Below are 27032 nucleotides of genomic sequence, written 5' to 3'. Positions count from 1 at the left end.
CTCATTTGCTGACTCTACGATCCACCTGCTTGGGACTTCCCTGGCCATCCAATGATTAGAACTCGGCCCTTTTGCTGCAATGGGCCTGGGTTCGATCCCCTTAAGCCATGCAGTACGGCCAAAAAAAAAAAAAAAAAATCCAACTGCTTACCTGATAAAATTCTTCAAAGGCTTGTTCTCACAAATGTAGAGAATTTCCTGTGTCTCACAGTGAAAAGTGTTCCTGATCTTCTCCATGATCTTTATGGCCATGATCGTCTTCCCTGAGCCAGGTAAGCCATGGATAAACAACTCTTTGCTCTTGCGGAGGTTTTTCGAGAAGATCTTATATTGCTTGGCTGTGAGCAGATTTAAAACCTCACAGCCGAGCTTGTCACTCAAGAGAGACCGGAAGCCAAGCAAGACGATCACAAGGGACTGCAGCAAAGCTTCCATTTGCTGAGTGTCTGCAAGGTGATAGGAACTGGGATAATCAATCACAGAGCCTGAGCCTGCCGAGGACTGTGCACCGCCCTTGGGACTCAGGTGGAGGACCTTGGTCGTGATACACAGATTTTCCGTGTAGCCTCCCGTATTCACCAGCTTCTGCTTCAGAGTGAAGGCGGTGCGAGTGCAATAGGACTGCCCCTCTGCGTCGTGCCCCCTGAGGATGGTGTAGAGAATGGGCGGCCTGTTCTGCGCTATCAGCAGAGCATCACAGATGACTCCTTGCTTCTCTTCCAAGTTCAGGTCCACAGCCCAGCTTGTAGAAAGGATTAAAATTCCCTGGGAGGATGGGTCTATTTGCGTATTTATTAATTCCTCCAAACCTTCATTCTGCGAGAACAGTTCCTTCTGGAGAGATTCAGGGGTATATGTCAGACATCCTGGTGTCACTAGATATGGAAAAGATTATATGTTTAAGGGCAAAGGTCATGTTTTTATGATTAATTGTAATTAATCAAAATTGCTAAATACTTATACTTAAATTGTAATCTTATTAATTATTATAAATTACATATTTTATATACATTCTTTTGCCAACATCATTATATTACAGTGAAGAAAAAGAAGCCTTGACAGTCTGACACACTTCATCTAAGCCTATGTGCTTATTATGTTTATGACCCTGGTAAATTTCTTAACCTAAGACTGTTCCCTCATCTGTAAAACGAACAGAAATCCATGTTTACAAAAATAGCACATCTTTTATGGTGAGGAATAACTGAAATAGCATAAAGTGTGTGCTCTTTGTAGCTGGTTGAGAAGTTATTCTTTCCCTTGCTACTCTTAAAGCACCTGAATCTCAAAATGCCCCTGAACAGTCCCCACTGATGGAAGTAGGAAGAGCCCTTCCAAGAAGAAGGTGGTCATTAAATGTCAGTGGAGAAGATGGAGCCATGAGAACTTTACTAGCAGGAAACTCCATGCAGCCCTGCACTGGGAGACCCTGAGATCAGACTCTGAGGTAACTCTGCTGAAGCATCACTCACCCACAGATCTATGTAAGACTGCACCCGTAACAAAGAGTCTTCCTTTGACATGAGGGAGCAAGGAGCAATGTTGTGACATGAGAATAAACTTTGCCCGGTAGGGTTTTAAACTTGTCGATGATCATTTGTTCCAAAGAGGTGGGGGGAGGAATGAGGATACCATTGTCATTCTGTGGTGGCGGTATCAGATCACATTCTAGAATCTGGATCTGTAGTGTTGATTTCCAGTGAAATTACCCATATTTCATTGGTGGTTGTTTATTGTTCCTTGCCGTGGTGCTTTCTCACGTGTACCAGATGTTTGCTTAACTTGATTTTGCCTGTAACCTGGGTGGTGGTGAGTAGGAGATGGAATCTATGATGAGACACATCTGGATTTTGGAGATGTTAAAAAGTGGGAGGAGGGCTTCCCTGGTGACTCCTAGTGGTAAAGAACCCTCCTGCCAATGCATAAGACCCAGGTTCGATCCCTGATCCAAGAAGATCCCATATGCTGCAGAGCAGCTAAGCCCATGCACCATGACTACTGAGCCTGTGCTCTTGAGGCCGGGAGCCACAGCTACTGAACCCACGTGCCACGACTACTGAAGCCTGAGCACCTAGAGCCCGTGCTCCATGACAAAAGAAGCCACCACGATGAGAAGCCCACGCACTGCCGCTGGAGAGTAGCCCTCACTTGCCACAACTAGAGAAAAGCCTGAGCAGCAACAAGACCCATCACAGCCAAAAATAAATAAATAAATATTTAAAAGATAGGGGGAACCATGCATCTTTGGATGGACAGACGATATAAGGATATGTTTTAACATGCAGCTTTAGAAACCAAACCAAAAGGAAGTATAAAATAAGAAAACACATCATTTGTTGATTATACCCGGGAGTTGACATGCATCTGTGGTTCTCACAATTTTGCAAGGCAGATATAATGACTGTTCTCTTTTTCATATGAGTAAATGGGAACTCAAACAGGTCAAGTGCCTGGCCCATGGTCACATCACTGGGAAGTGGCAGAGCCGAGGGCTGGACCCAGTGGTGTCTCGGACACCAGACCCTCTCGCTGTTTCTACTGCACAGCCCTGCAAGCCACACAGACTACCCCTGCTGCTAAGTGGAGCATGTCACTAAAGCATTTGATGTTCATAGCACCTCCTCCTCATCAAATAGCTCTTATTTTTCTTTAATTACATAATGGGATATGCTTCCCAAGGAAATTATGTGGAGGCAATGTGTCCCTTTCATTTCTTTGATATTCTACATGGCACTTAATGACAGGGGCCAGACTAGGTGTCAATAAAATGTCAACCACTCCATGTGCACCAGAGTAATTACCACTCTCCATGTGACTTGGGGCCTCTGTGCCTTTGTGTAGGTGTTCCCTGAGACTCGAATGCCCTCCTCTACTTTTGAAAGTGAAAGTCGCTCAGTCGTGTCCAACTCTTTGCGACCCCCTGGACTGTATTGTCCATAGAATTCTCCAGGCCAGAATACTGGAGTGGGTAGCTGTTCCCTTCTCCAAGGAATCTTCCCAACCCAGGGATCGAACCCAGGTCTCCCATATTGCAGGTGGATTCCTTGGTTGGGGCGCTAGATCCAACATGGTGCAACAAAGGTGGAAGATTCTGTGTGCCACAACTAAGACCTGGCTGGATCTTAGAAAAAGCAAGGGGATTCCAAAAAAAACCTCTACTTTTGACATCTTAGTCCTTCCAGTCCTTCCAGAACCCCCATGTTTGTTCTCTCCTCAGGGTTCTCACAGAATTTCATATCCATACTAAGCACTAATCTCACCATGGATCTAGGGAAATCTTTTATGTTTGTGTGTGTGTGTGAATTTTTTTTTTTAATTTATATTAGGGAGTCCCTAGACTCCCGGTGGGTAAGACTGGGCACTCCCAATGCAGGAGGCCTGGGTTCAATCCCTGGTTGGGGAACTAGATCCTGCAAGCATACCACAACTAAAAGTCCACATGCTGCAACCCAGTTCGGCTTAAATAAATAAAATTTAAAAATAAATGTATTAATTTATTTTTGATTGCATTGGGTCTTCATTGCTGCACACAGGTTTTTCTCTAGTTGAAGAGGCTACTCTCTAGCTGTGGTACGCTGGCTTCTTATTTTGATGGCGTCTCTAGTTGCAGAACACAAACTCTAGGCATACGGGCTTCAGCAATCGTGGAGCATGGGCTCAGTTGCTCCGTGGCATGTGGAATCTTCCCAGACAAGGGATCGAACCTAAGTCCTCTGTGTCAGCAGATGGATTCTTAATCACTGTACCACTGGGGAAGTCCAATAAGTAAATATTTTTAAGAGTATTTTATTTTAGAGTATAGTTGATTAACAATGTGTTAGTTTCAGGTATATAGCAAAGTGATTCTTTTACACAAATATACACATGTCTAGTGTCTATTCTTTTTCAAAACCTTCTCCCATTTAGGCTGTTACACAATATTAAGCAGAGTTCCCTGTGCTATGCAGTAGATGGTCTAGGGAAACCGTTACACACACATCCCTGAAGTATCTGGACTGATGGCTCTTCCAACTACAAGAAATCAGGTGAGGGCACCTCACAGTTCAGGACCCCAGGATGGAGGTCCTTCGGGGCTGGCCGGATCTGACCCAGTACTCTAACCCCTGACTTTCTCTAGTATCCATAATGCCAGGCACAGACAAAATTCCAGAGAGTCATTACATTTCTTTCAAGAAACGTTTATAGTGTTTCATCTGAAGCTAAACTACTGTCAATCAATAGTGGATTTCCCTATCCGTAGTATCTGGACTCCCACTGCAAAACCGAAACTGAACTGATTATTTACCACGTTGAGAGTTCAGAATCTAATAATAGCAGACCCTGAAAATGAAAATTTGCTTTAAAAAATAGTTCTAACTAGGTAATACATCCACATAGTCCAAATACCAAAACACTTCTACTCCTGTTTGCTCTTTTCCTCTCTCTTCAACCCCATCCTACTCCCCTAACACAGACCTTTTTATTTTTTTGCCAGTTTCTCACCTATTCTTCCAAAACTTCTTCGTGTAAATACAAGCGATCAGCCCTCACATCTTTTTGGCCAGCAATATGTGTGGGAGATCTTTCTATACAAGTGCCAAGAACTTGTGTTTTTTCCACATTTGTCTAACATGCCATCTTATGGATGTGACATAAGTCCCTGTTGATGGGTTCTTGTGTGTTTGCTCCAACTTTTTAAAAATAAATATTTATTTACCTAGCTGTGTAGGGTCCTAGATGCAGAATGTGGAACCTTTCATCGCAAACCATGGATTCTCCAGTTGCTCCGTGACATATGAAATCCCAGTTCCCTGACCAGAGATGGAACTTGCAACCCCAATGCTACAAGGCAGGCTCTCAACCACTGGACCACCAAGGAAGCCCCTGTCTCAACCTTTTGCTATTACAAGAATATTACAATGAGTGCACTCTCATTCGCTCAATCCTCAGTCGTGTCTGACTCTTTGAGACCTTATGGACTGTAGTCCACCAGGCTCCTCTGTCTATGGGATTTCCCAGGCAAGAATTCTGGAGTGTGTTGCCATTTCCTCCTACAGGGGATCTTGCCTGCACAGGGATCAAACCATGTCTTCTGCATTGGTAGGCAGATTCTTTACCACTGAGCCACCTGGGAAGCCCATTACAATGAGTAACCTTGTACACAGACCTGGACATTTAGTGTGCATACAGGTATATATAAAGTATAAACTCCCAGGAACTCCCTGGCAGTCCAGTGATTAAGACTCAGCACTTTCACTGGCGAGGAGCTGGATTTGATCCCGAGTCAGGGAACTAAGATCCCACAAGCCATGTGGTATGGCCAAAATAATAATAATTTTAAAAGTCCCAGAAGTGGGATTACTGGATAAAAGGGCAAATGCATCTGTCCTTCTGGTAGATATTGCCAAATTGTCCTCCATGGTTGTACCAATAGGTATCCCTGCCAGTAATGAATGGGAAGACTTGCATAGCATAGCATACAAATGCCGTGAAATAGCAGTATAGCATACAAATGATAATATCAGATTTTTTTTTTTTAACAATCCAGTAGATACAAATGATAGCTTGTTTAAATTTACATGTCTTATTTTGATTACTGTTAGGCATCTTTTCAAATGTTTGAAAGCCATTTGAATTTTATTTGCTCTGAACTACGTTGATTTTTCTGTTAAGTTGTTCTTTATCCTTATCAACTTTTGGAAGCTTTTTTTATATGAGAGGCATTGGGCCTCTGTAATATCAGTTGCAAATATTTTTCCTAGCTGGTCAATGGCCCTTTGACTTTGTACTTAGTTGTTTTAACCATGCACACTGCTTTTTTTTTTTTTTTAATGTAATCATATATATCAGTATACTTTCATGGCTTCTGGATTTTGAATCTTAATTGTTCTAATCCTCATGCCAAAAGCATAAAGACATTTATGAATGTATTCTTCTAGAAAACTTATGGCTTTGATTTTTTTTGAAAATTCTTGATTGATTTAGAGCTTATGTTGGTATATAGTATAAATCATGAATCTATCTTTTTAAAAATAAATTACCACCCAGTTATCCTAATGTCTCTTTATTGAAACATCCCCATTCTTCTCCCTTAGTTGAGAGACCAGTTCCATCACGAACTAAATTCTGATATGTGTTTGCATCTATTTTCAGATCTTCTATTCTGTACCCTTGATCTAATTATATGCCAATATTACTCTGTTTCTATTTGAGGCTTTATAGTGATTTCATATCTGGAGTGCCCTTCTTTATTCTCTTCTTTTTCAGATTTTTATTTCCTGGCTCTTCTTACTTATTTTTTCACTTAAGTTCCAGTGAAGTTAAGTTAATCTCTTGTTTTTTTTTTTTAATTAATATCTCACTAAGTTTATAAAATAACTTAGAGAAAATTGACAGCTTTCTTCCCTTCAAAAATATAACATGTTTTTCCATTTTATTTTTCTTCTGTGTCCTTCAATATTATTTAAAATTTTTTCTCAGATCAGCTTATCTTAGATATTTGAACTTTTTGTTGCTATTGAAAATTGGGTAGATTGTTTGTTATATTAGGAAACTGAATTTTTGCATATTAATTTTGACATGTGCTTCATATAATGTTATTAATATAACTATTGGTATTCAATCTGAATTCTTCTATTGTTTATAATAGTTTTCCATTGGATTCTCTTGAATATGATCCTATGTTCTTCAGTTTTTATCCCTTTAATTTCTTTCTCTTATTTAATGTCATTGGCTAATTAATACTGCACAAAAGTTGTAATAGTGCACATAATGCTTTTGTTCCCAAATTTAATAGAATGCTTCTTATATCTCCCTATTAACATAATGGTCTTTGGGGGACATTGATAGATATAGATATCAATACATAGATATAAATATAATATTAAATAATTATCTATGGGTTGCTATTTTATTATCTTCTAAAAATTAAAATGTATATTCATGCTTTTCAAATGCTTTTTCAGTATATAAGAGGACAATCATAAAATTTTCTGCATGAAGAAATGGTGGATTATAATAATTACTCTCTTAAGGTTGATCCATCCTTTCATTTCTGGAGTTCTGTCTTTGCATTTTCATTCATAAGGAAGATTAGTCTGAGTTTTCCTTTTGTATGCTATCGCTGTCAAGTTTTGCAATTACTGTTACTCCCATTTAAAATAAACTGGGAATTTTCCTTTTTTTTTTGACTCTGGAATAATTTGAATAGTGTCTGTTCTTCAAATATTTGGTGTGATTCCTGGAAAATTTATTTTTTATACCACAATAATAGGTTATCACTCTATGAGCATAAAGCCCAGTGTTTTGTTTTTAGATATAGTATATTCAATGTTAATAAGCTCTACTAAAATAGAATTTATTGAATTTAAAAAATAATTATCAATGCTTATGTTTATTCTTAGATTTAGTACTGTTTATTGTGGACAATTAGTAAAATATAAGTTGATATGCAAATGAATGCAAAGAGCTCAACTAGGTAAGGTGAAAAAGAAATCTTAATTGGAACATCATTATCTATTAACTTAATGGTCCTCAATAGACATTTCCACATACATAGGACGCTTCCCTCGTGGCTCAGTGGTAAAGAATCTGCCAGCCAATGCAAGAGACTCGGGTTCAATCCCTGGGTCAGGAAGATTCCCTGGAAGAGGAAATGACAACCCACTCTAGTATTCTTGCCTGGAGAATCCCATGGACAGAGGAGCCTGGCAGGCTACTGTCCATGGGGTGGCAAAAAAGTTGGACACAACTTAGCGACTAAACAACAACAAAAGGACATTTATGTATCAGATTCTAATGCCAGATAAGCCATTACCTTACTGCATATAGCTGATCCAGTGGTTTTTGCTCTCCAGAAGTATAGAAAGAGGACAGCAATGGACTTGCAGGTAAAGCCTAACATATTGGGAGCGAGGAATGAGGACAGATGCTATCCTTGGTCCTGAAGCACAATTTTGTGCTGTTCTAAACCCAAACAAAACGGCAACCCACTCCAGTGTTCTTGCCTGGAGAATCCTAGGGACCGGGGAGCCTGGTGGGCTGCCGTCTATGGGGTCGCATAGAGTCGGACACGACTGAAGTGACTTAGCAAACCCAAACATTTGCCTGGAAACTCCCATGGACGGAGGAGCCTGGTAGGCTGCAGTCCATGGGGTCACTAAGAGTCGGACACGACTGAGCGACTTCACTTTGACTTTCCACTTTCATGCATTGGAGAAGGAAATGGCAACCCACTCCAGTGTTCTTGCCTGGAGAATCCCAGGGAACGGGGAGCCGTCTATGGGGTCACACAGAGTCAGACACAACTGAAGTGACTTAACAGCAGCAGCAGCAAACCCAAACATGTTTATGCATGTTGTAGTTGATCTTCATTGTATTTGTTTTGTGTTCCATCTTGATGTAAATCTTATATCTTCATATTCATAGCTGGCACTCCTCTGGTAAATTCGGTAGAGGAGGGCAGTTTTTTTGCTCTTAGTTCAATGTGTGCCTCTAATTCAACTAGATCAAAAGTTCTCAATATGAATGAGGGTCAGAATACTGTGAGTAGCTTGCAAAAATGAACATTACAAGGTTCTATCTTCAGATATTTTAATTTATGAAGTCTGGAGTGTGGAGCCAGGTATCTGTACTTTTAAAAATAACCAGAAATACTGATGATCAGTCTTATTTAAGAACAAGACGAAAAGGTCTTTAAGGGCAATAATGTTCCTGGATTCTATACGTGATACTGCCTCAGTGACTGAGGTCAGGGAGGGTTCATTTCTAAACTACTTATCATCAGTATGTTTGTAGCACTATTACCTTGTACACACAGGCTTTGCAGAGTGTACTTTCCGGACTTTAAATAACAAACATAACAGTTTATCTCCCTTCTACTAACACAGAAACTGGCTGGTGTCAAGTAGGCAAACCATTGTTGCTACCTGGAAATAAGAGTTGTTGGAGATCCTTCTTATGTTCCAGACCTTTCTTGGAGTACACTGGTCTGCTCTGAGGAGGGCTGTTAGACAGACTCAGCTGAGATTCAAAGTCTTTGCACAGCTGTGTAAGATCTTAACAAAAAAGAAAAGAAATTCATGTTATTCTGACATGTTAGTTCATCTCTTCACCACTGAAAAAGACTTTATATGAGTGGGTGTATTGTATGGCTCTCTAGGCATGACTTGAGACATAATAGCAAGATAACACCCCATTCACCCTGTATGGACAAGTGCCTTTATCACATATGAAAGTTGCCAAATCCATCATAAGAGAGATGTTATCTGGAAGTTTGAATGTGTTTCCATTCAATGTAAGTCACCACTCTCTGTATCTCAATAGCATTTTGTTTTTATTTCTTCTATGGTATAGAGCACATTCTTTTAGTACACTTTTCTGTGGTGTAAATATTCCCACCATGGACAATTTTAAGCTACCAATATGATGTCACTAAATGGAGAGTCAGGGAGACATGCATCATAACATATCATTTTAGAGTAGTTCCATCATGCAGATGGAGAAGGCAATGGCAACCCACTCCAGTATTCTTGCCTGGAAAATCCCATGGACAGAGGAGCCTGGTAGGCTGAAGTCCATGGGGTCGCTAAGAGTCGGACATGACTGAGCGACTTCACTTTCACTTTTCACTTTCCTGCATTGGAGAAGGAAATGGCAACCCACTCCAGGGTTCTTGCCTGGAGAATCCCAGGGACGGGGGAGCCTGGTGGGCTGCCGTCTATGGGGTCGCACAGAGTTGGACACGACTGAAGCGACTTAGCAGCAGCAGTAGCAGCATTATGCAGATACAATAGATGTAAGTAACCTCGCACACATCATCTTAAAATGTAGTATTATAAGTAATTGGGTTTTTTATTTACTACATTTGTTTTAAATATAATTTATGGAACTGTATAACTTGATTTTTGTTTGTATAACTTGATTTTTAATAACTGTTTAACAACTGGCTCACAACAATCCTGCAAATTTAATAAATCTTGATAAACAGCCAAAAGTCAGTTCCAATACACCACTGCAAGGCAATCATCCCCCCCAAATTTTCTTTTCATCTGATGTGGGAAATTGCCCATTATAAGACACTGGACTCAGGCTTGTCATCACCCAGCCAAATTTTCTCCTGTTTGGAAAGTAGGATACTTGAAGATTAAAAAAAAAACAGAGTTTAATGGATGTGAGAAGTCAAAGCCATGGCAAATATGTTTAATTGGAGTTTCTGAAGAGGCAGTAAAGACAGGAAGGGAGTTTTTTCCATCTTACCTGGATCTGTATCCATCATCATGCTTAGCCATTCCTTAGTTGTCAGGCTGCAAACATCCTTACCATTCACCATCCAGGAACTGGGAACGCCCGAGAATACTGCACCACAGAATCGCTTCACTCCAATTACACATGCATAGCCATATAGCTCTCCCTCGGCTAACACATCCAAGATTTTGACTGTGAAATCTATCTGGCATCGAGATTGGCAAAAATGGACACAAGATAATTTTTGTATTGTTTCTTCTATTTTCTTTTTCAAAGAGTCACGGTCAACATTTTCTTTAGCACAGCCCAGAACTTCCCTACTTTTATCATCCACACCAATAACAAGATAGCCTCCTTCAGTGTTTGCAAATGCAGGGATATACTCTAGAATCGTGTCTTTCATATATTGTTCAATGTGTTTTGTAGCGAACTGCTTAAACTCTATTAATTGAGACTCGGGAAAAGGCATGACTTCACCACGTTCAAAATGGTCTTTTTGAAAAACACAGTAAGTAGGATCCACGTCATGGAGGTCTGGATGTATAACCTTGGAAATTTCACCAACAGGTTCTTTCCCTGAGATTTTTGCATTTGTTTTCTTGGTTTTCAGGAAATGGAATGCCTTTCTTGAATCCATGAGATACACAGAAGTGCCGGATCTACAGTATAACGAAGAACTCAGGCTACAAATGCGGGGCTTAACAAAAACGTTTTCAAGCAAAGTGTCGCTGCTCCAAGACTTCACAAAAATGTAGTAACAACTCCCTTGTTGCTTTGTCTCGAAGAAAGCTTGCAGATTTGAAAACAGAATAAGTGTTCTCAAAGCTTCTTCTAAATCCAGTCCCATCTCCACGAGATTGTCATCGTTGTTTGCCATTTCCAGTTGAATCACTCCTCCTCCTGAGTTTAATAAAGCACATGCAGCCTGGATCACTTTCACCTTCTCTTTCTCTCTCTGAACTTTCTGCAGCTTTTTTCTGTTACTTTCACCAAGAGTTACTTTTCCTACATTGATGACCAAGTCTGGGTAAGATGAATCTACCGCCAAACGTGAATAATGTTTCTCCATGTTTATTCTGCGACTGAAACCATGAAAACACATATCTCATGTTGGTGAAGCAGTAGATTGCATAGCACACAAAAATGCATTTATTAATTTATTGTAAAGTATGTATAACAGAATCACTTTGTGAAGCATCTATACTTCAATAAAATAAAACTTTTTTAAAGTTTACACTGAGCTGAAAAAAAAAAAGAGTGACAGAGAATGGGAGATGAGAAGTGGTGAGAGGAGACTTGAGAGTCGGAAAAGGGCTTACAACAGTAGAAAGCCCAAGAAGCCTTTTGAGGAAGGGAGTGACATGAGCACACAGACATTGTAAAAGACACATTACTGAGGAACGGATCCATAGTCGCCAAGGGTTATGGGGAGGGAAGTGGTAACTACAAGGGATAACACAGTGGGGTTTGCTGGGGTGAGAAAACTGTTCTGTATCCTGATTGTGGTTGTAATTACATGAATCCATGTGCTAGAAATCATAGAACTGCACACCCCAAAAGTAAATTTTATTGCATGATTAATTTTTAAGAGCAGAGGGCACATTATTTACAGGTGGAGAACTAATTAGAGAGGAGTAAACCAGTAGGGACGGTTTTGCAGTAACCTGAGTGAGAGAGAGAGATGATGGTAGCCTGCGCCACAGTAGGTAGGGGCCATGAGAATGAAGAAGTGTGAATATTTCTGAGAGACATTTAGAAAATATTGATAAAAGTTAACATGGCTCTGTATTGACCAGCTAGAGATCAGGAGAAAGGATTAAAATTTAGTAACTGGATTTTTGGCTTGGGCAATTGAGTGGTTAGCAGTACCACTTATTAGCAAAAAAAAAAAAATCAATGATTATTGAAGGTGGGTGATTGATAAATGGAGATTCACTCTCCTATTCTCGCCTTCTCTCTACCTCTGTGTATATTTGAAAAGTGTCTAAATAAGTTTTAAAATTGATTTCATCCATTAGCTGGGTGGTGGGCAAACTGGTGTTCATTATATTGTTCTCTATTTTTTTCCTGTAAATTTGAAATTATTCATGACATAAAAAAGAAAACTTTTACCTCCAAAATTTTTTAAAGGTGAGTAGGGCATCTGAAAGCAATGGCACCCCACTCCAGTACTCTTGCCTGGAAAATCCCATGAATGGAGGAGCCTGGTAGGCTGCAGTCCATGCTAAAGGGTCGGACACGACTGAGCAACTTCACTTTCACTTTTCACTTTCATGCATTGGAGAAGGAAATGGCAACCCACTCCAGTGTTCTTGCCTGGAGAACCCCACAGATCGGGGAGCCTGGTGGGCTGCCGTCTATGGGGTCGCACAGAGTCGGACACGACTGAAGCGACTTAGCAGCAGCAGCAGCAAGGCGTATGAATTTGGAGTAACAAAGTAGTTGAACTTTTGGACTATGCATTCTAACAAAACAGAGATGGCCAGGGCAGAGGGTGGACCTGAGAAATGGGGGGAAAGAAAGATAATGGATTCTAAGACTTTATGATGCCAAAAAACTTGTATTTGGGAGTGATTGAGCAAATCAACAAAACTCAACACTACCATAGTGAGGAGAGAGCTCTTAAGACTCAGGGTTGTGTTACAACCTAGACAGTAATTTTTTTTTCTTTTGCTTGATTATATACTGAAGCATGACATTGAAATATTTCATTTATTAATTTTTTTAGCACAGGAAACATTTAATGGGCACTCACCAAGAGCACACTAACTGCTGTGAAAGACACAAAGAGTATGACTATTGGAGATTTATGGTTTAGGATCCATCAAATTACCATGATGTGGTTTAAATGGTATGTGGAGAAAAATCCGTAGCCCTAAATGTCTGTTACGGTAAGAGAGAGAATTTAAATAAAATGATTTGCATCAACATTTAAAGAATTTAGGAAAAAGAACCAGGTCACAAAAGAACAGGAATAACAGATGGACAGGCAGAAGAAAGTTGGAAAATGAAAAAGCAATTATCTGATTAATTAACAAGATTGAGAGTTATTTTTTTATTTGTTTTGCTTTTTGCTTGTTTGATTTTTGTTTTTTAGATAAACCACTAGCATCTTGTTTATTTATTTTAAACTTTATTGAAGTATAGTTTATTTACAATGTTGGGTAAGTTTCAGGTGTACAGCAAAGTCACTCACTTATACATATACAGATATCATTCTTTTTCAGATTCTTTTCCCATATAAGGTATTACAGAATATTGAGTAGAGTTCCCTGTGCTAAACAATAGGTGCTTGTCAATTATCTATTTTACATATAGTAGTGTGTGTATGTTAATCCCAAGCTCCTAGCATCTTTATTATTTAAAAAGAGCTCTGAACAAATAGAAGGGTTGTTGATAGAGGTGTGGCAAGGAAACAGAATTCTGAGCAGTAAATTATTGGCAGGCCAGGTCATTCACAATCTTACTTATTTGTCTGATATGTTCCTTGTGATATATTTTATATTTATAAATATCTTATTCTATATCTTATAACCTTTAAGGTGTTCTTGTCAGGTTATTTATGCAAAATGCTATTGGAAACATTTGGACAAATGTTTACATATGGATATTTGCTCTCAAGTATTGTGTTTGCGTGTGTGCTCAGTCGTGTCCAATTCTTTGTGACCCCATAGACTGCAGCCAGGCTCCTCTGTCCATGGAATTTTCCAGGCAAGAATACTGGAGTGGGTTGCCATGTCCTATTCCAGGGGATCTTCCAAACTCAGGGAATTGAACCCGCGTCTCCTGCATTGGCAGGCAGGTTCGTCACCACTGAGACACCTGGGAAGCCTACTAATATCAGCAACTGATATCATATCAGCAACTGCCTTTTATTATCTAGTAAGTCTGGATTATTTTATATGGCATAGAAAGCTTGAGAACTCCTAATACTTTCTTCTTCCTTTAAGACCTGAAAGAAAATCAATAAAGGGAAATGTCTGGTAGATTTCTTCTTAAATAGGCAGAAAAGCAAAATTGGTTTGATTTAAAAGTTGAGGGCTCAGATACATCAATAGCAGAACAAAAGCATCAGGGCAGTTATAACAAGGAAAATTTTTAAGTGCCTGGCTCCATTGTGTTTACTGGTGAGCTTTTGTAAACTTCAAAATCATATAATTTCTACATTATTAGATATAAAGTGTTTGACACATGAAAAACTATGGCCTGCTACAAAATTCAGTATTGTCATATATTTCATGAACAACATTATGACACTCAATAATTCTTTCACCTATTTTTCCTTTATCTCTTATGATCTTAATAATATTACAGATTTTTTAAAACAGATTGTAAGCATCAGATTAAGAGTTTTGCATTCTGCTTTTATCATTAACACTTCTGTAAACCTTTGAAGTCATTATATTTCTAATTATATGTTTTAAAGACAATAGAACTTTTCATCAAGTACGTATTAATGAACTGGACTGTTCTCTATCGTTAAACATTTCTCTTGCTCCCAATTCTTAATAATAAGCAATACCGCATTTACTTAACAGCTGTTTAGTGGACATCTATTATTTGCCAATCACTGTGCTAAATCCAGAGTAGACAGTGGTGAACAAAACAAACCTGGTCCCTGCCCTCAAGATGCTCGTTGCTTACGGAAGCTCACTGCTAGATAAGTGATAACTCAGAATGCCGGGGATGCTTAGAATGGCAACTGTCCTTATATGGCATTGGGAAGGGGGATGGGTTTAGAGAAGGCTTTCTAGAAAAAGGAACATTTTGAATTAAGATCTGAAGAATGTAAATGAGGTAAAGAGTTAATAGGTGAAGAAGGGTGGAAAAAACTTTCCAGAAGGAAGTAGGAAGGAATATGTCAGGTTCAAAGGACAGACTGTCTGAAACACTGAGATGGAGAGACAAAGCGGGAGGAAAAGAGGCTGGAAAGGTGATCAAGAGTCACCTGTACATTGGCTGGCAGGGAGGCCCCTTTAAGGATTCAGACTTTATCCTGAAGGTAATGGGAAGCCACTGGAGGATTTTAAGCAGGAAGGCATAGCATCAGATGTAGTGTGTGTGTGTGTGTGTGTGTGTGTGTGTGTGTGTGTGTGTGTATTATATATATACTTTTTTTTTTTTACAAAGTTCCTTCTAGCTTCAGTGTGGAGAATGAATTGGAAGAGACTAGAGTAGTTGTGGAAGAGAACTTTGGGGATGCTATTTCAATAGTCCAATGAGAAAAGATGGTGGTGTGTACCACCAGTGACTGTGGATATGAAGAGAAATAAACAGAGTTGAGAGATATTTAGAAATAAACTGAAGGACCTGGTATTTGATGGAAACTCAAGTCCATTATTTGAACTATTTTTCTTCCTCCCTAACCCAAAAGATAGAAACCAAAACTAGCCACTCACTGTGAGTTTATGACAAATTGCGTCTCAACCTAGATTAAAACAGGGAGTAACATGTTTTTAGCAGCTTTATTCATAACTTCCCAAGCTTAGAAGCAGTCAACAAACTGCAGTACACCCAGACAGTGGTATATTATCTACACTAAAAAGAAATGAGCCATCAAGTCAGGAAAGACAAAAAGGAAATTTAAATGCATATTACAAAGTGACAGAGGACAATGTGAAAGGACTGTATGATTTTAACTATATGACATTCTGGAAAAGGCAAAACTGTGGGGACAGTGAAAAGATCGGTGGTTGTCAGGAGTTGTGGGAAGGGAAGGATAAACAGGTGGAGAACAGAGGATTTTTGAGGCAGTGGGAATACTCTGTATAACAGTGTAGTTGTGGTTGCATGTCATGTCATTATACATTTGTCCAAACTGTGGAATGTACACCAAGCGTGAACCATAAAGTAAGCTATGGACTTTGAGTGATCATGATCTTTCAGTGTAAGTTCATCAATCGTAACAAATGTACCACTGTGTTGCTGGGTGGGTAGGTGGAGGGTGGGTGTTGATGATAGGAAGGTAATGCCAGTGTAGGGGCAAGGGATATATGGGAGATCTCTGTGCTTTCCTCTCAATTTTGCTGTGAGCCATGGATTTCTATGAAGTTCAGTGGTGGTTAAGACTCCATGCTTCCAATACCCAAAAGAGTTGAGTGCTGCTGCTTCTGCTAAGTCTCGTCAGTCGTGGCCGACTCTGTGCGACCCCATAGACGGCAGCCTACCAGGTTCCTCCATCCATGGGATTTTCCAGGCAAGAGTGCTGGAGTGGGGTGCCATTGCCTTCTCCAAAGAGTTGAGTACCTGTCCTCAAAAACCTGCACATGAATGTTCATAGTAGCTTTGCTCATGATAACAAAAATTTGGAAGCAACCAAGATGTTTTTCAACTGATGAATGGGTAAACAATGCATGTAAGGAGATAAGAACAGTCTTTTTTTTAAGCACTATTTGTAACACCCAGTTTTGGAAGTAGCCTATCAATAATAGAATAAGGAAATAAAACATGGTAATATTTACTGAAAAGGATGTTGTGAACCACTTTAAGAGAATAAACTAAAACACAGTGACATAGATATCAGAAACAAAATACAGAGTTTAAAAAATCAAGTTGCAGGGGGGCGGTCCTAAGATGGCAGAGGAATAGGATGGGGAGACCACTTTCTCCCGCACAAATTCATCGAAAGAACATTTAAACGCTGAGTAAATGCCACAAAACAACTTCTGAATGCCGGCAGAGGACATCAGGCACCCAGAAAAGCAGCCCAGTGTCTTCGAAAGGAGGTAGGAAAAAATATAAAAGACAAAAAAAAAAAAGAGAGAGACAAAAGAGGTAGGGACGGAGTCTCAGGAAGGGAGTCTTAAAAAGAGAGAAGTTTCCAAACACCAGGAAACACTCTCACTGCCGAAGTCTGTGGCGAGCCTTGGAACCACAGAGGGCAACATAAGTGGGAGGAAAAATAAATAAATAACTAAAACCCACAGAGTACATGCCCAACTGTAACTCCCCCAGCGGAGAAGCAGCGCAGACGCCTGCACCCGCCATTAGCAAGCGGGGGCTGGGCAGGGAGGCGCGGGCTGCATGGCTTAGAGTAGGGACCCGGCCTGAATGCCCCAAGGCATTCCTTTCTGAGGGAACTAACTCGGGCTAGCACACCAGACTGTGGGATAGCTACCACGCTAAAAGCCCTAACCTAAGACACCGCCAGGCCCGCTCACAGAACAAAGGACTGAACAGAGCTAGCCCGCTGCAGACCATCCCCCTTTTTTAGCACTGGTTTCAGCTCTTCCACCCTCCCTCCTCACCACTCTACGTGTTCTTCGAGTGCGCATGCGCGCGCGCGCGCGCGCGCGCGCGCGCGTTTGTGTGTGTGTGTGTAGATTTGGAAATGATAGTCTAAGAAGGGAAGTAGAGCCTCTGCATGTGGGCCCCAGGGGAAGAATGGAATGGGGAAGGTTGTGAGCACCCGGGGCTGAGAAAATTGCCACTCACAAAACAAAACAGACCCTAGAGAGAGGAGACCCACAACCTCAGACAGAACTGCCCCAGGCATTATGATATCTTGTATTTCACAGGGCAAGACTCAAACCAGATAACCATAAAGCCCACATCCTGTTCATGATTCAGTTACCTCCTTTGACTTATTTCTTTCCTTCATGTCAGTACTGTAGGCATAGTCTCTGGTAATTTGTTCTTATTTAATTTGGGTCTAAAAAAATCATTTTTAGGGCTTCCCTCATGGCTCAGTGGTAAAGAATCTGCCAGCCAGTGCAGAAGACACGGGTTAAATCCCTGATGCAGAAAGTTCGCCCGTGCCGCAGAGCAACTAAACCCATGTGCCAGAACTACTGAGACTATGTTCTAGAACCCGGGAGGTGCAACTATGGAGCCCACACTGCAACAGATAGGGACAGAATGAAGGGACAAAATAGGTGATTAAATAGCCAGTTCCACTGCTGCTGCCAAGTCGCTTCAGTCGTGTCCGACTCTGTGCGACCCCATAGATGGCAGCCCACCAGGCTCCCCGTCCCTGGGATTCTCCAGGCAAGAATACTGGAGTGGGTTGCCTTTTCCTTCTCCAATGCGTGAAAGTGGAAAGTGAAAGTGAAGTCGCTCAGTTGTGTCCCACTCTTAACGACCCCATGGACTGCAGCCTACCGGGCTCCTCCGCCCATGGGATTTTCCAGGCAAGAGTATTGGAGTGGGTTGCCATTGCCTTCTCCGGTCAGTTCCACTAGGGGATTGTAAGTAAAAGAATATGGGAGCCTCATAAGTTAATGGTTACTCAAGAGAGCAGGTGAGTTTAACCATAAAACCAAGCAGGCTTGCTTAACAGTGAACTCATGCAAGAGAAGCAGGGGACATGCCCCCAAACAATAAAACAATCGTGGCAGGAGACCCACATCCTGCCCAGTGAGTTCAGGACATTAATGATCCCTAGGACATTCTCTCTGCACCCATGAAAAACCAGGAATTTGTAGACCTAGCTTGACCACGCAGGGACAAGAAAACTCCCCTGCTCAACCTGGAGAAGGAACTAATGGTAAAAATATGACGTCTACTCAAGAAAGACAGAGAAGGTCTTCTCTCCTTCCCCACTTTTCCTTTGATTATAAAACTGTAGCCCAGTAAGTTCTCAGGGTACGGCATTTCTTGCTCACCCTCTTCTAAGCCTCCAAAGCGCCTATTCTAATAGATCACTTCTTATGTACCACTTTGCTCTCCCTGAACTCTTCTCTGCACTGAGAACTTAAAAGAGTTGGTATGGGAGCTCTTCAGCGCCCCCCCTAAAATGTTTCACCGATCAGTTTCACAACTCCTGAAGCCTGCGTGCCCTAGAGTCCATGCTGTGCACCAAACAGAAGCCACCACCACAGAGAAGCCTGTGCACTGCAAGAAGAGTAGCACCCACCCGCTGCAACTAGAGAAAGCCCTGACAGCACAGCCGAAAATTAAATAAATAAATTCGAAGAAATCACCTACGACTACAGTGATAAAAGCATATTTATATTGTAAAGATGAGTGTGGCAACTGATTTCTAGGAAATACTCAGAACGTCTGTAGGTGTTGCCTATGTCTAGTAAAATATATACCTACTGTCGCAGGTGACTTTTTTCCTATTACAGATTGGCAAATATTTTTCAAACATCCACTTGCTGAATTATTCATAATCATACATTCGTTTGTTGCCCATCTCCAAAAAGAAAAAGCAATTTGTTAAAGCTGGGCAAGTTAATTTCCAGTGCTTTTGATAAATGTTGGTAAACAAAATAATCAAACTTTTTACACACTTGCAAAAAATAACCTGGAAAATCCAATGAGGTCTGAGCTTCTGGGTTAATGTATTTAAGTTTTTCCTGAAAACAAAAGTGCGTGTATATTATGAAAAACAAAACCCTTTTCATAGAGATCAACCAATTGGGTACCTGACATTAATTAAATCCTGACAGTCACCCCTTCCCGCCAAAGCTCTAGTTCCTCCCTGATGTATCTGAGAGTTTGCTTCCAGATAGTTGGTTATCTGTCCACCCCACAATCCTCTCCACCACTGTCTCAGACCTCAGGGTGTCTGGCTGGAATCCTGCATCCCATATCCCTGGCCTGAGCAAGAAGGTAAGTCCCATTAAAGGACCAGTTCTCTTCACTGTCTATTTCACTTAAGAAAAATGTGGGCATAACATGTCCACCACAGTCTGTCTTGTCTAAAGTAGATCTGAAAGGGTCTCTAGCCACAGGGTGAATTTATTTATATATGTGTGTATATATATATATATGTTTTTTTTTTTTTTTTTTTTTTGAGAAGGAAATGGCAACCCACTCCAGTATTCTTGCCTGGAGAATCCCACGGACAAAGGAGCCTGGTGGGCTACAGTCCATGGGGTCACAAAGAGTTGGACACAACTGAGCAACTAACACACACATACATTTTTTAATTGTAGGACAATTACTTTACAATATTGTGATGGTTTTTGCCATACACCAACATGAATGAGCCATAGGTATACATATGTCCCCTCCTTCTTATACCCTCTTCCCACAGCCCTCCCCTCCCATCCCTCTATGTTATCACAGAGCACTGGCTTTGGGTTCCACAGGGTGGATTTTTATCTTAGCATTCTTTGGTCTTTTTTCCAGCCCATCTTTTCTGTTGAACAGGCATAGCTCCAGTCTCTCTAGATAGTCTCAGGGTTGGGGTGCTGAAGAGAAAAATACCCGAGTTCTGACCTGTTCAGGGATCCTCAGCTTCACAAAAGCAAGCCCAGGAGAAATGCCCAGCTTTTATTTTCTTAAAAAAGGAAACTAGAATGTTCCCATCGTTTTAAAGTTCCCACTATTTTAATGTTTCCACTATTTTAATGTTCCCGCCATTTTAAAGTTTCAATTTCCTGAAACCAAGTTAAATGTGCTCCTGTCTTTTAGGTTTCTATTTCTCAAAAAACTATTTAGATGGCATTTGACTCTTTATGGCTGCCTTCCCAACCTCAAGAAAGAGAGCCAACTGACTGTTGGCTGTCAGTCAATAGGACTTTGTCTTTTTAATAAGTAAGTGAAAAGTGCGTTACTTCTGCGTTGAAACTTTAAACATCTAGGAGAGCAATGCTACAGAAAAATCTGTTGGATACACATCAAACTGTTATTAAGGATTTCACCCTAGGGAATGGAATCGGAAAGGAAGAGGGAGAGGGAGGGAGGAAATGTTATTTTGTACAATATGCCTGTATTACTTGAGAAATGTTTAATGCAATAGAAAACAGTGCTAGAGCCAGACAGAGAATTAGGCAGTACACCTCGTTGACTTTCTTACTTAATTTTTCTAGTAGCCTCTATAAGCTCAACAATTGCCGTTGAAACCAGTTGAAATGGTTGCTGGATTTCCTGTACTGACTAATACTGTTAGTTTTGTATTAAGTTTCTCCCATCTACCACATTGATCTACAACCTGCCCCATAGCTTACGGAAATCAGAGTCCCCTGAGATTCTTTTCTTGGTTTCTTTTGGGTAGCCATCTTTATAGATTGCAAAAATTGTTACAGTATGAATTTAGCGATCACTCCTAATATTCAGAAAAAGTGTTGGGCACTAGAGGGAATTGAATTTAGGATGTGATGAGCCAGTGTTCTCTGACCATCTCAGTCAATAACAAATAACCATCTCAATCTCAATAACCAATGTAGTTCTTCAGCAATAATCATTAGGAAACTTTGAAAAAAAAATTAAAAGTGATTACTTACAGACTCTGGAGGTTAAACAACAGGCTGGAGTGCACAGTGAGATCAGAAGTAGAAATGAGCACACTGGCCTGGTGTCCGACCTCCCTGGGGGTGGATGATGAGGGTTTAGGGTTTGGTAGTTTCCCAATTGGTGAATTTGAAACATGGGGGCGGAATTTAAAGTGCAGGGGGAGTAGGGGGCGGAGAAAAAAAAACGGAAACCCAGGGGGAATTCCCTGGCAGTCTAGCGGTTGGGACTTGGCACTTTTCCTGCTGAGGACACAGGTTTAATCCCTAGTCTGGAAACTAAAATCCCACAAGCTTGGGCACAGCTCCCAAAGACAAAAAACAAAAAAAATATTCAAGTTAGTCATCCTTGAAGTAAGGAAAAAAAAAAAAATTTCAGCTATCAGGTTCTACACTACAACAAAATTAGTTCCCAATCTTGGCTGCTCATCAGAATCTTTCTGCACATTTTTTTTAAAAAATGCAGATTCCAACAATTTACAAATAAAATATTTTTTTTTATTTTAAAAAGAAAGAGGGGGAAATAAAAAAAAAATAAAGCAGATTCATGGAGAATAAAATAGTCAGTCAGTTCAGTTGCTCAGTCCTGTGCAACTCTTTGAGACCCCATGAATCCCAGCATGCCAGGCCTCCCTGTCCATCACCAACTCCCGAAGTTCACTCAGACTCATGTCCATTGAGTCATGGACCTCCAACTCTTCGCATGAGGTAGCCAAAGTACTGGAGTTTCAGCTTCAGCATCAGTCCTTCCAATGAACACCCAGGACTGGTCTCCTTTAGGATGGACTGGTTGGATCTCCTTGCAGTCCAAGGGACTCACAAGAGTCTTCTCCAGCACCACAGTTCAAAAGCATCAATTCTTCAGTGCTCAGCTTTCTTCACAGTCCAACTCTCACATCCATACATGACCACAGGAAAAACCATAGCCTTGACTAGACGGACCTTTGTTGGCAAAGTAATGTCTCTGCTTTTCAATATGCTATCTAGGTTGGTCATAACTTTCCTTCCAGGGAGTAAGCATCTTTTAATTTCATGGCTGCAATTACCATCTGCAGTGATTTTGGAGCCCAGAAAAATAAAGTCTGACACTGTTTCCACTGTTTCCCCATCTATTTCCCATGAAGTGATGGGACCAGATGCCATGATCTTTGTTTTCTTAATGTTGAGCTTTAAGCCAACTTTTTCACTCTCCTCTCTCACTTTTATCAAGAAGCTTTTTAGTTCCTCTTCACTTTCTGCCATAAGGGTGGTATTATCTGCATATCTGACGTTATCGATATTTCTCCCAGCAATCTTGATTCCAGCTTGTGCTTCTTCCAGCCCAGCGTTTCTCATGATGTACTCTGCATATAAGTTAAATAAGCAATTTTAAGATCCCCAGGTAATTCTATGGTCTGGAAGGTTCAGGAACTACTGGACTCCCGTATTTCCTGTCTCTTGTCACAATCTCTTGGCTCACTATTGATGGTGAATTGTCCTAGAAACTGCTAGTGTTATAGATTGTCACACAAAGCCAGTTGATACCAAATCTGGTTGAATATGGTGAGCATTATCACTTCATGACATTGCCTACATGTGGCAGAGGAGGTATTGATCAGATTGTAAAAAACGGATGCAACCTACCAAGTACCCCAGAAACAGCAAACATCATTAAAATATGAAAATAAATACTTAAGAAGTGTCCAGTGAGAAAAACTCAGCAATGACCAGGAGATGTCTTAATAGCTGCCATAGGGGCTTGCTAGGTGGCTCAGTAAAGAATCTGCCTGCAATGCAGGAGACTTAGGTTCCATCCCTGGGTCGGGAAGATCCCCTGGAGGAGGAAATGGCTACCCACTCCAGTATTCTTGCCCTGGAGAATCCCATGAACAGAGGAGTCTGGTGGGCTACAGTCCATGGGGTCACAAAGAGTCGGACACAACTGAGCAACTAACACTTTTCACAGAGGATTTAGCATTGTGCCCGCATTTCATAGTACCTCTGTGTTGAGGCTTGGAGCAGGCTGCCCCATAACATACCACAGTGGTATACTGATTGTTTTGAGTTAAAGTTACTGCAGAAAGAGCTGGTGAGGGAAAGATTGATATTAAAACAATAACACTCTGACCTCTCCTTCATTCCCCCAAAAAGTAGAAAATAAATCACCCATGTGAAAGGATCCCCCTATGCCAGGAGTATAGAGAGTATTCTTATCACCAGATAAGGAATTCAAGGCTAAGAAAGCCAAATAAACAGACTCTCTTCCCTCATGAGTCTACTACCCCAAGCACAAACCCCTTTCTTAAATCTTCATAAATAATTCTGTATCTAAGCATGTTATATGAACAGACTGCTTTGGTCACTTGGTCTGGCGTAGGGGTAGAATTTCTATGACCTCTGTGTATATTAATTAATTTTTTCCTGTTTTTTAAATTAAAAAATATTTATTTATTTATCTAACTGTGCAGTGTGTTAGCTGGGCATGCAGGATCTTTTATTTTTTTAACAGCTGTGCTGGGTCTTTGTTGCTTCCTGGGCTTTTCTCTAGTTGTGGTGAGCGGGGGCTGCTCTTGTCACTGTATACAGGCCTCTCATTGCAGCGGGTTCTCTTGTTGCAGAGCATAGGCTCAGTAGTTGTAGCACATGGGCATGGTTGTTCCATGGCATGTGGGATCTTCCTGGATCAGGGCTCAAACCCTTGTCCCCTGCATTGACAGGCAGATTCTTTACCACTGAGCCACCAAAGAAGTCCCGGCACGCAGGATCTCTAGTCACAGGATGTGAACTCTTAGTTGCCGCATGAGGGATTTAGTTCCCTGACCTGGGCTTGAACATGGGACCCCTGCCTTGGGAGGGTAGAGTCTTAGCCACTGGACCACCAAGGAAGTCCCTATCTTGTTAATTTGTCTTGCGTTAATCTACAGCTAAAATAAGTCAAGACAGGTAGAGGGGGATATTTCCCACTCCTCAACTTCCCTTCCCTAGGAGGAAACTAAGCTTCGGAAAGATTAAATAACAGTGCTGGATCATAGGCCAGGCACTGAGAATTCACTAGTGGTTTAATAGCTACTGCTTGTTGACACTTAGATTGTGTACCAAACACATGGAACACAGCATCTAATCTTTACAACCGCCATTGAGAGATGGATATAATGATGGTTATTTCCATTTCATACAAGAAAGAGCAGTTAAACTGCCCAATCACATTTGAGTTCCTGAGCCTTGTTGAATTTGGCTCCGAAACCCACACGAGTACATGGGCACCTCCTCAAAGCTCCGTCTGATAGACGTAATGGTCATTCCTGGGGAGCTCTTTAAGAAATGGGTGAGTGCTCTTCCTGTAATCCAATCACAGTCTCCACCCATTTCAGCATTCAACAGGTTTCCTACATGATTTCCAAATTCCCTAGAACTGAGAGGGACCAAGGGTCTGGAATTTTAACAACCACATCAGGTGATTCCTCTTGGGAAAGTTTGGACAACACTTTAGGTATCTTTGGATCAACAAAGGTTTGTTTTACAGACCTCTTGAGTTGTGTGCCTGCCAACAGCCACCCTTCGGGGAAGGCACAAGCCCCAGCGCCAGCTTCTCACTGTGACCTGTGAGGAAAAGAGGGAAGAAGAATGCTTCTGTCCTAATCGTGTTCCTCTGTTCTGAGTTCCTTAGAATGTCTACCCTCCACCCCCACCTCCATATTTTATGGAGCTTGGGAAAGAGCTTTTTTTTTGTTGTCGTGGTTTTGCTTTACTTAATAAGATATTTTCAGTTCAGTTCAGTTCAGTTCAGTTGCTCAGTTGTGTCTGACTTTTTGCGACCCCATGAATCCCAGCACGCCAGGCCTCCCTGTCCATCACCAACTCCCAGAGTTCACTCAGACTCACGTCCATCGAGTCAGTGATGCCATCCAGACATCTCATCCTCCGTCGTCCCCTTCTTCTCCTGCCCCCAATCCCACCCAACATCAGAGTCTTTTCCAATGAGTCAACTCTTCGCATGAGTTGGCCAAAGTACTGGAGTTTCAGCTTTAGCATCATTCCCTCCAAAGAAATCCCAGGGCTGATCTCCTTTAGATTGGACTGGTTGGATTTCCTTGCAGTCCAAGGGACTCTCAAGAGTCTTCTCCAACACCACAGTTCAAAAGCATCAATTCTTCGGCGCTCAGCCTTCTTCACAGTCCAACTCTCACATCCATACATGACCACAGGAAAAACCATAGCCTTGACTAGATGGATCTTTGTTGGCAAAGTAATGTCTCTGCTTTTCAATATGCTATCTAGGTTGGTCATAACTTTCCTTCCAGGGAGTAAGCGTCTTTTAATTTCATGGCTGCAATTACCATCTGCAGTGATTTTGGAGCCCAAAAAAATAAAGTCTGACACTGTTTCCACTGTTTCCCCATCTATTTCCCATGAAGTGATGGGACCAGATGCCATGATCTTTGTTTTCTTAATGTTGAGCTTTAAGCCAACTTTTTCACTCTCCACTTACACTTTCATCAAGAGGCTTTTTAGTTCCTCTTCACTTTCTGCCATAAGGGTGGTGTTATCTGCATATCTGAGGTTATTGATATTTCTCCCGGCAGTCTTGATTCCAGCTGGTGTTTCTTCCAGCCCAGCGTTTCTCATGATGTACTCTGCATAGAAGTTAAATAAGCAGGGTGACAATATACAGCCTTGACGAACTCCTTTTCCTATTTGGAACCAGTCTGTTGTTTCATGTCCAGTTCTAACTGTTGCTTCCTGACCTGCATACAGATTTCTCAAGAGGCAGGTCAGGTGGTCTGGTATTCCAATCTCTTTCAGAATTTTCCACAGTTTATTGTGATCCACACAGTCAAAGGCTTTGGCATAGTCAATAAAGCAGAAATAGATGCTTTTCTGGAACTTTCTTGCTTTTTCGATGATCCATCGGATGTTGCCAATTTGATCTCTGGTTCTTCTGCCTTTTTTAAAACTAGCTTGAACATCTGGAAGTTCATGGTTCACGTATTGCTGAAGCCTGGCTTGGAGAATTTTGAGCATTACTTTACTAGCATGTAAGATGAGTGCAATTGTGCGGTAGTTTGAGCATTTTTTGCATTGCCTTTCTTTGGGATTGAAATGAAAAATAAATATTTGTTCGTTTATTTGCCCTGGGCTTTCTCTAGCTGTGGTGAGTAGGGGCTACTCTTCCTTGCAGTGTGCAGGCTTCTCATTGCTGTGTCTTCTCTATTGTGGAGCACAGGCTCTAGCACAAGCTTCAGTCGTTCTGGTGCTTGGGCTTAGTTGCTTTGAGGCCTGAGAAATCTTCCTGGGCCAAGACTGGACCCATGTCCCCTGCATTGGTAGGTGGATCCTTATCCAGGGAAGTCCTGGTGAACAGTTCCTATATTTTTTACGTCATCTTCTTCTTCTTATAGGGGTAAATTCAGGCAGGTTTGGCCAAGGAATCAACTGGAACATCAGAGACTCTGCTACACCAGAAGTTGCTCCTCCCTAGGCTGTAAATGTGGACAAGGTCTCAATGGGAGACTGCAGAGTGGAAAGAGACCCCCAGAACAACGAACCCCAACAGGATGCAAAATGCAGTGTATACTATGATTACAACTCTGCTGAAATATATCTGCCGATGGACTAACACTGGAAATGAATAAACAAAAATGAAAGCAA

The 27032-nt window shown here is 41.1% G+C and overlaps 1 protein-coding gene and 1 long non-coding RNA gene across 3 annotated transcripts in view; one reads left to right on the top strand and one right to left on the bottom strand.

Annotated features, from left to right (window-relative positions):
• The window catches only part of SLFN11 (schlafen family member 11), a 24451-nt gene extending 2902 nt beyond the window's left edge, over positions 1 to 21549 (bottom strand). The window contains exons 1-4 of the mRNA XM_019982360.2: positions 21399 to 21549; positions 10237 to 11306; positions 8907 to 9035; positions 152 to 875 (exon numbers count right to left, since the gene is read on the bottom strand). Coding sequence (XP_019837919.2) covers positions 152 to 875; positions 8907 to 9035; positions 10237 to 11293 — 1910 coding nt within the window. The 5' untranslated portion in view covers positions 11294 to 11306; positions 21399 to 21549. The remainder of the gene's footprint in view (positions 1 to 151; positions 876 to 8906; positions 9036 to 10236; positions 11307 to 21398) is intronic.
• Positions 16796 to 27032, top strand: LOC109574363 (uncharacterized). Of its 2 annotated transcripts, none has more exons than XR_011561922.1 (2): positions 16796 to 16949; positions 26783 to 27032. It is a non-coding gene; the product is annotated as an uncharacterized lncRNA (long non-coding RNA). The 2 variants fall into 2 exon arrangements; XR_002183073.2 differs by lacking the exon at positions 16796 to 16949 and adding an exon at positions 19635 to 19779.

This window comes from Bos indicus, chromosome 19 (genome assembly GCF_029378745.1).
Source record: "Bos indicus isolate NIAB-ARS_2022 breed Sahiwal x Tharparkar chromosome 19, NIAB-ARS_B.indTharparkar_mat_pri_1.0, whole genome shotgun sequence".
Lineage (NCBI taxonomy): Eukaryota > Metazoa > Chordata > Mammalia > Artiodactyla > Bovidae > Bos > Bos indicus.
The sequence above is the reverse complement of the archived record's forward strand: the minus strand, read 5'-3'. Positions and strand labels throughout refer to the sequence as shown.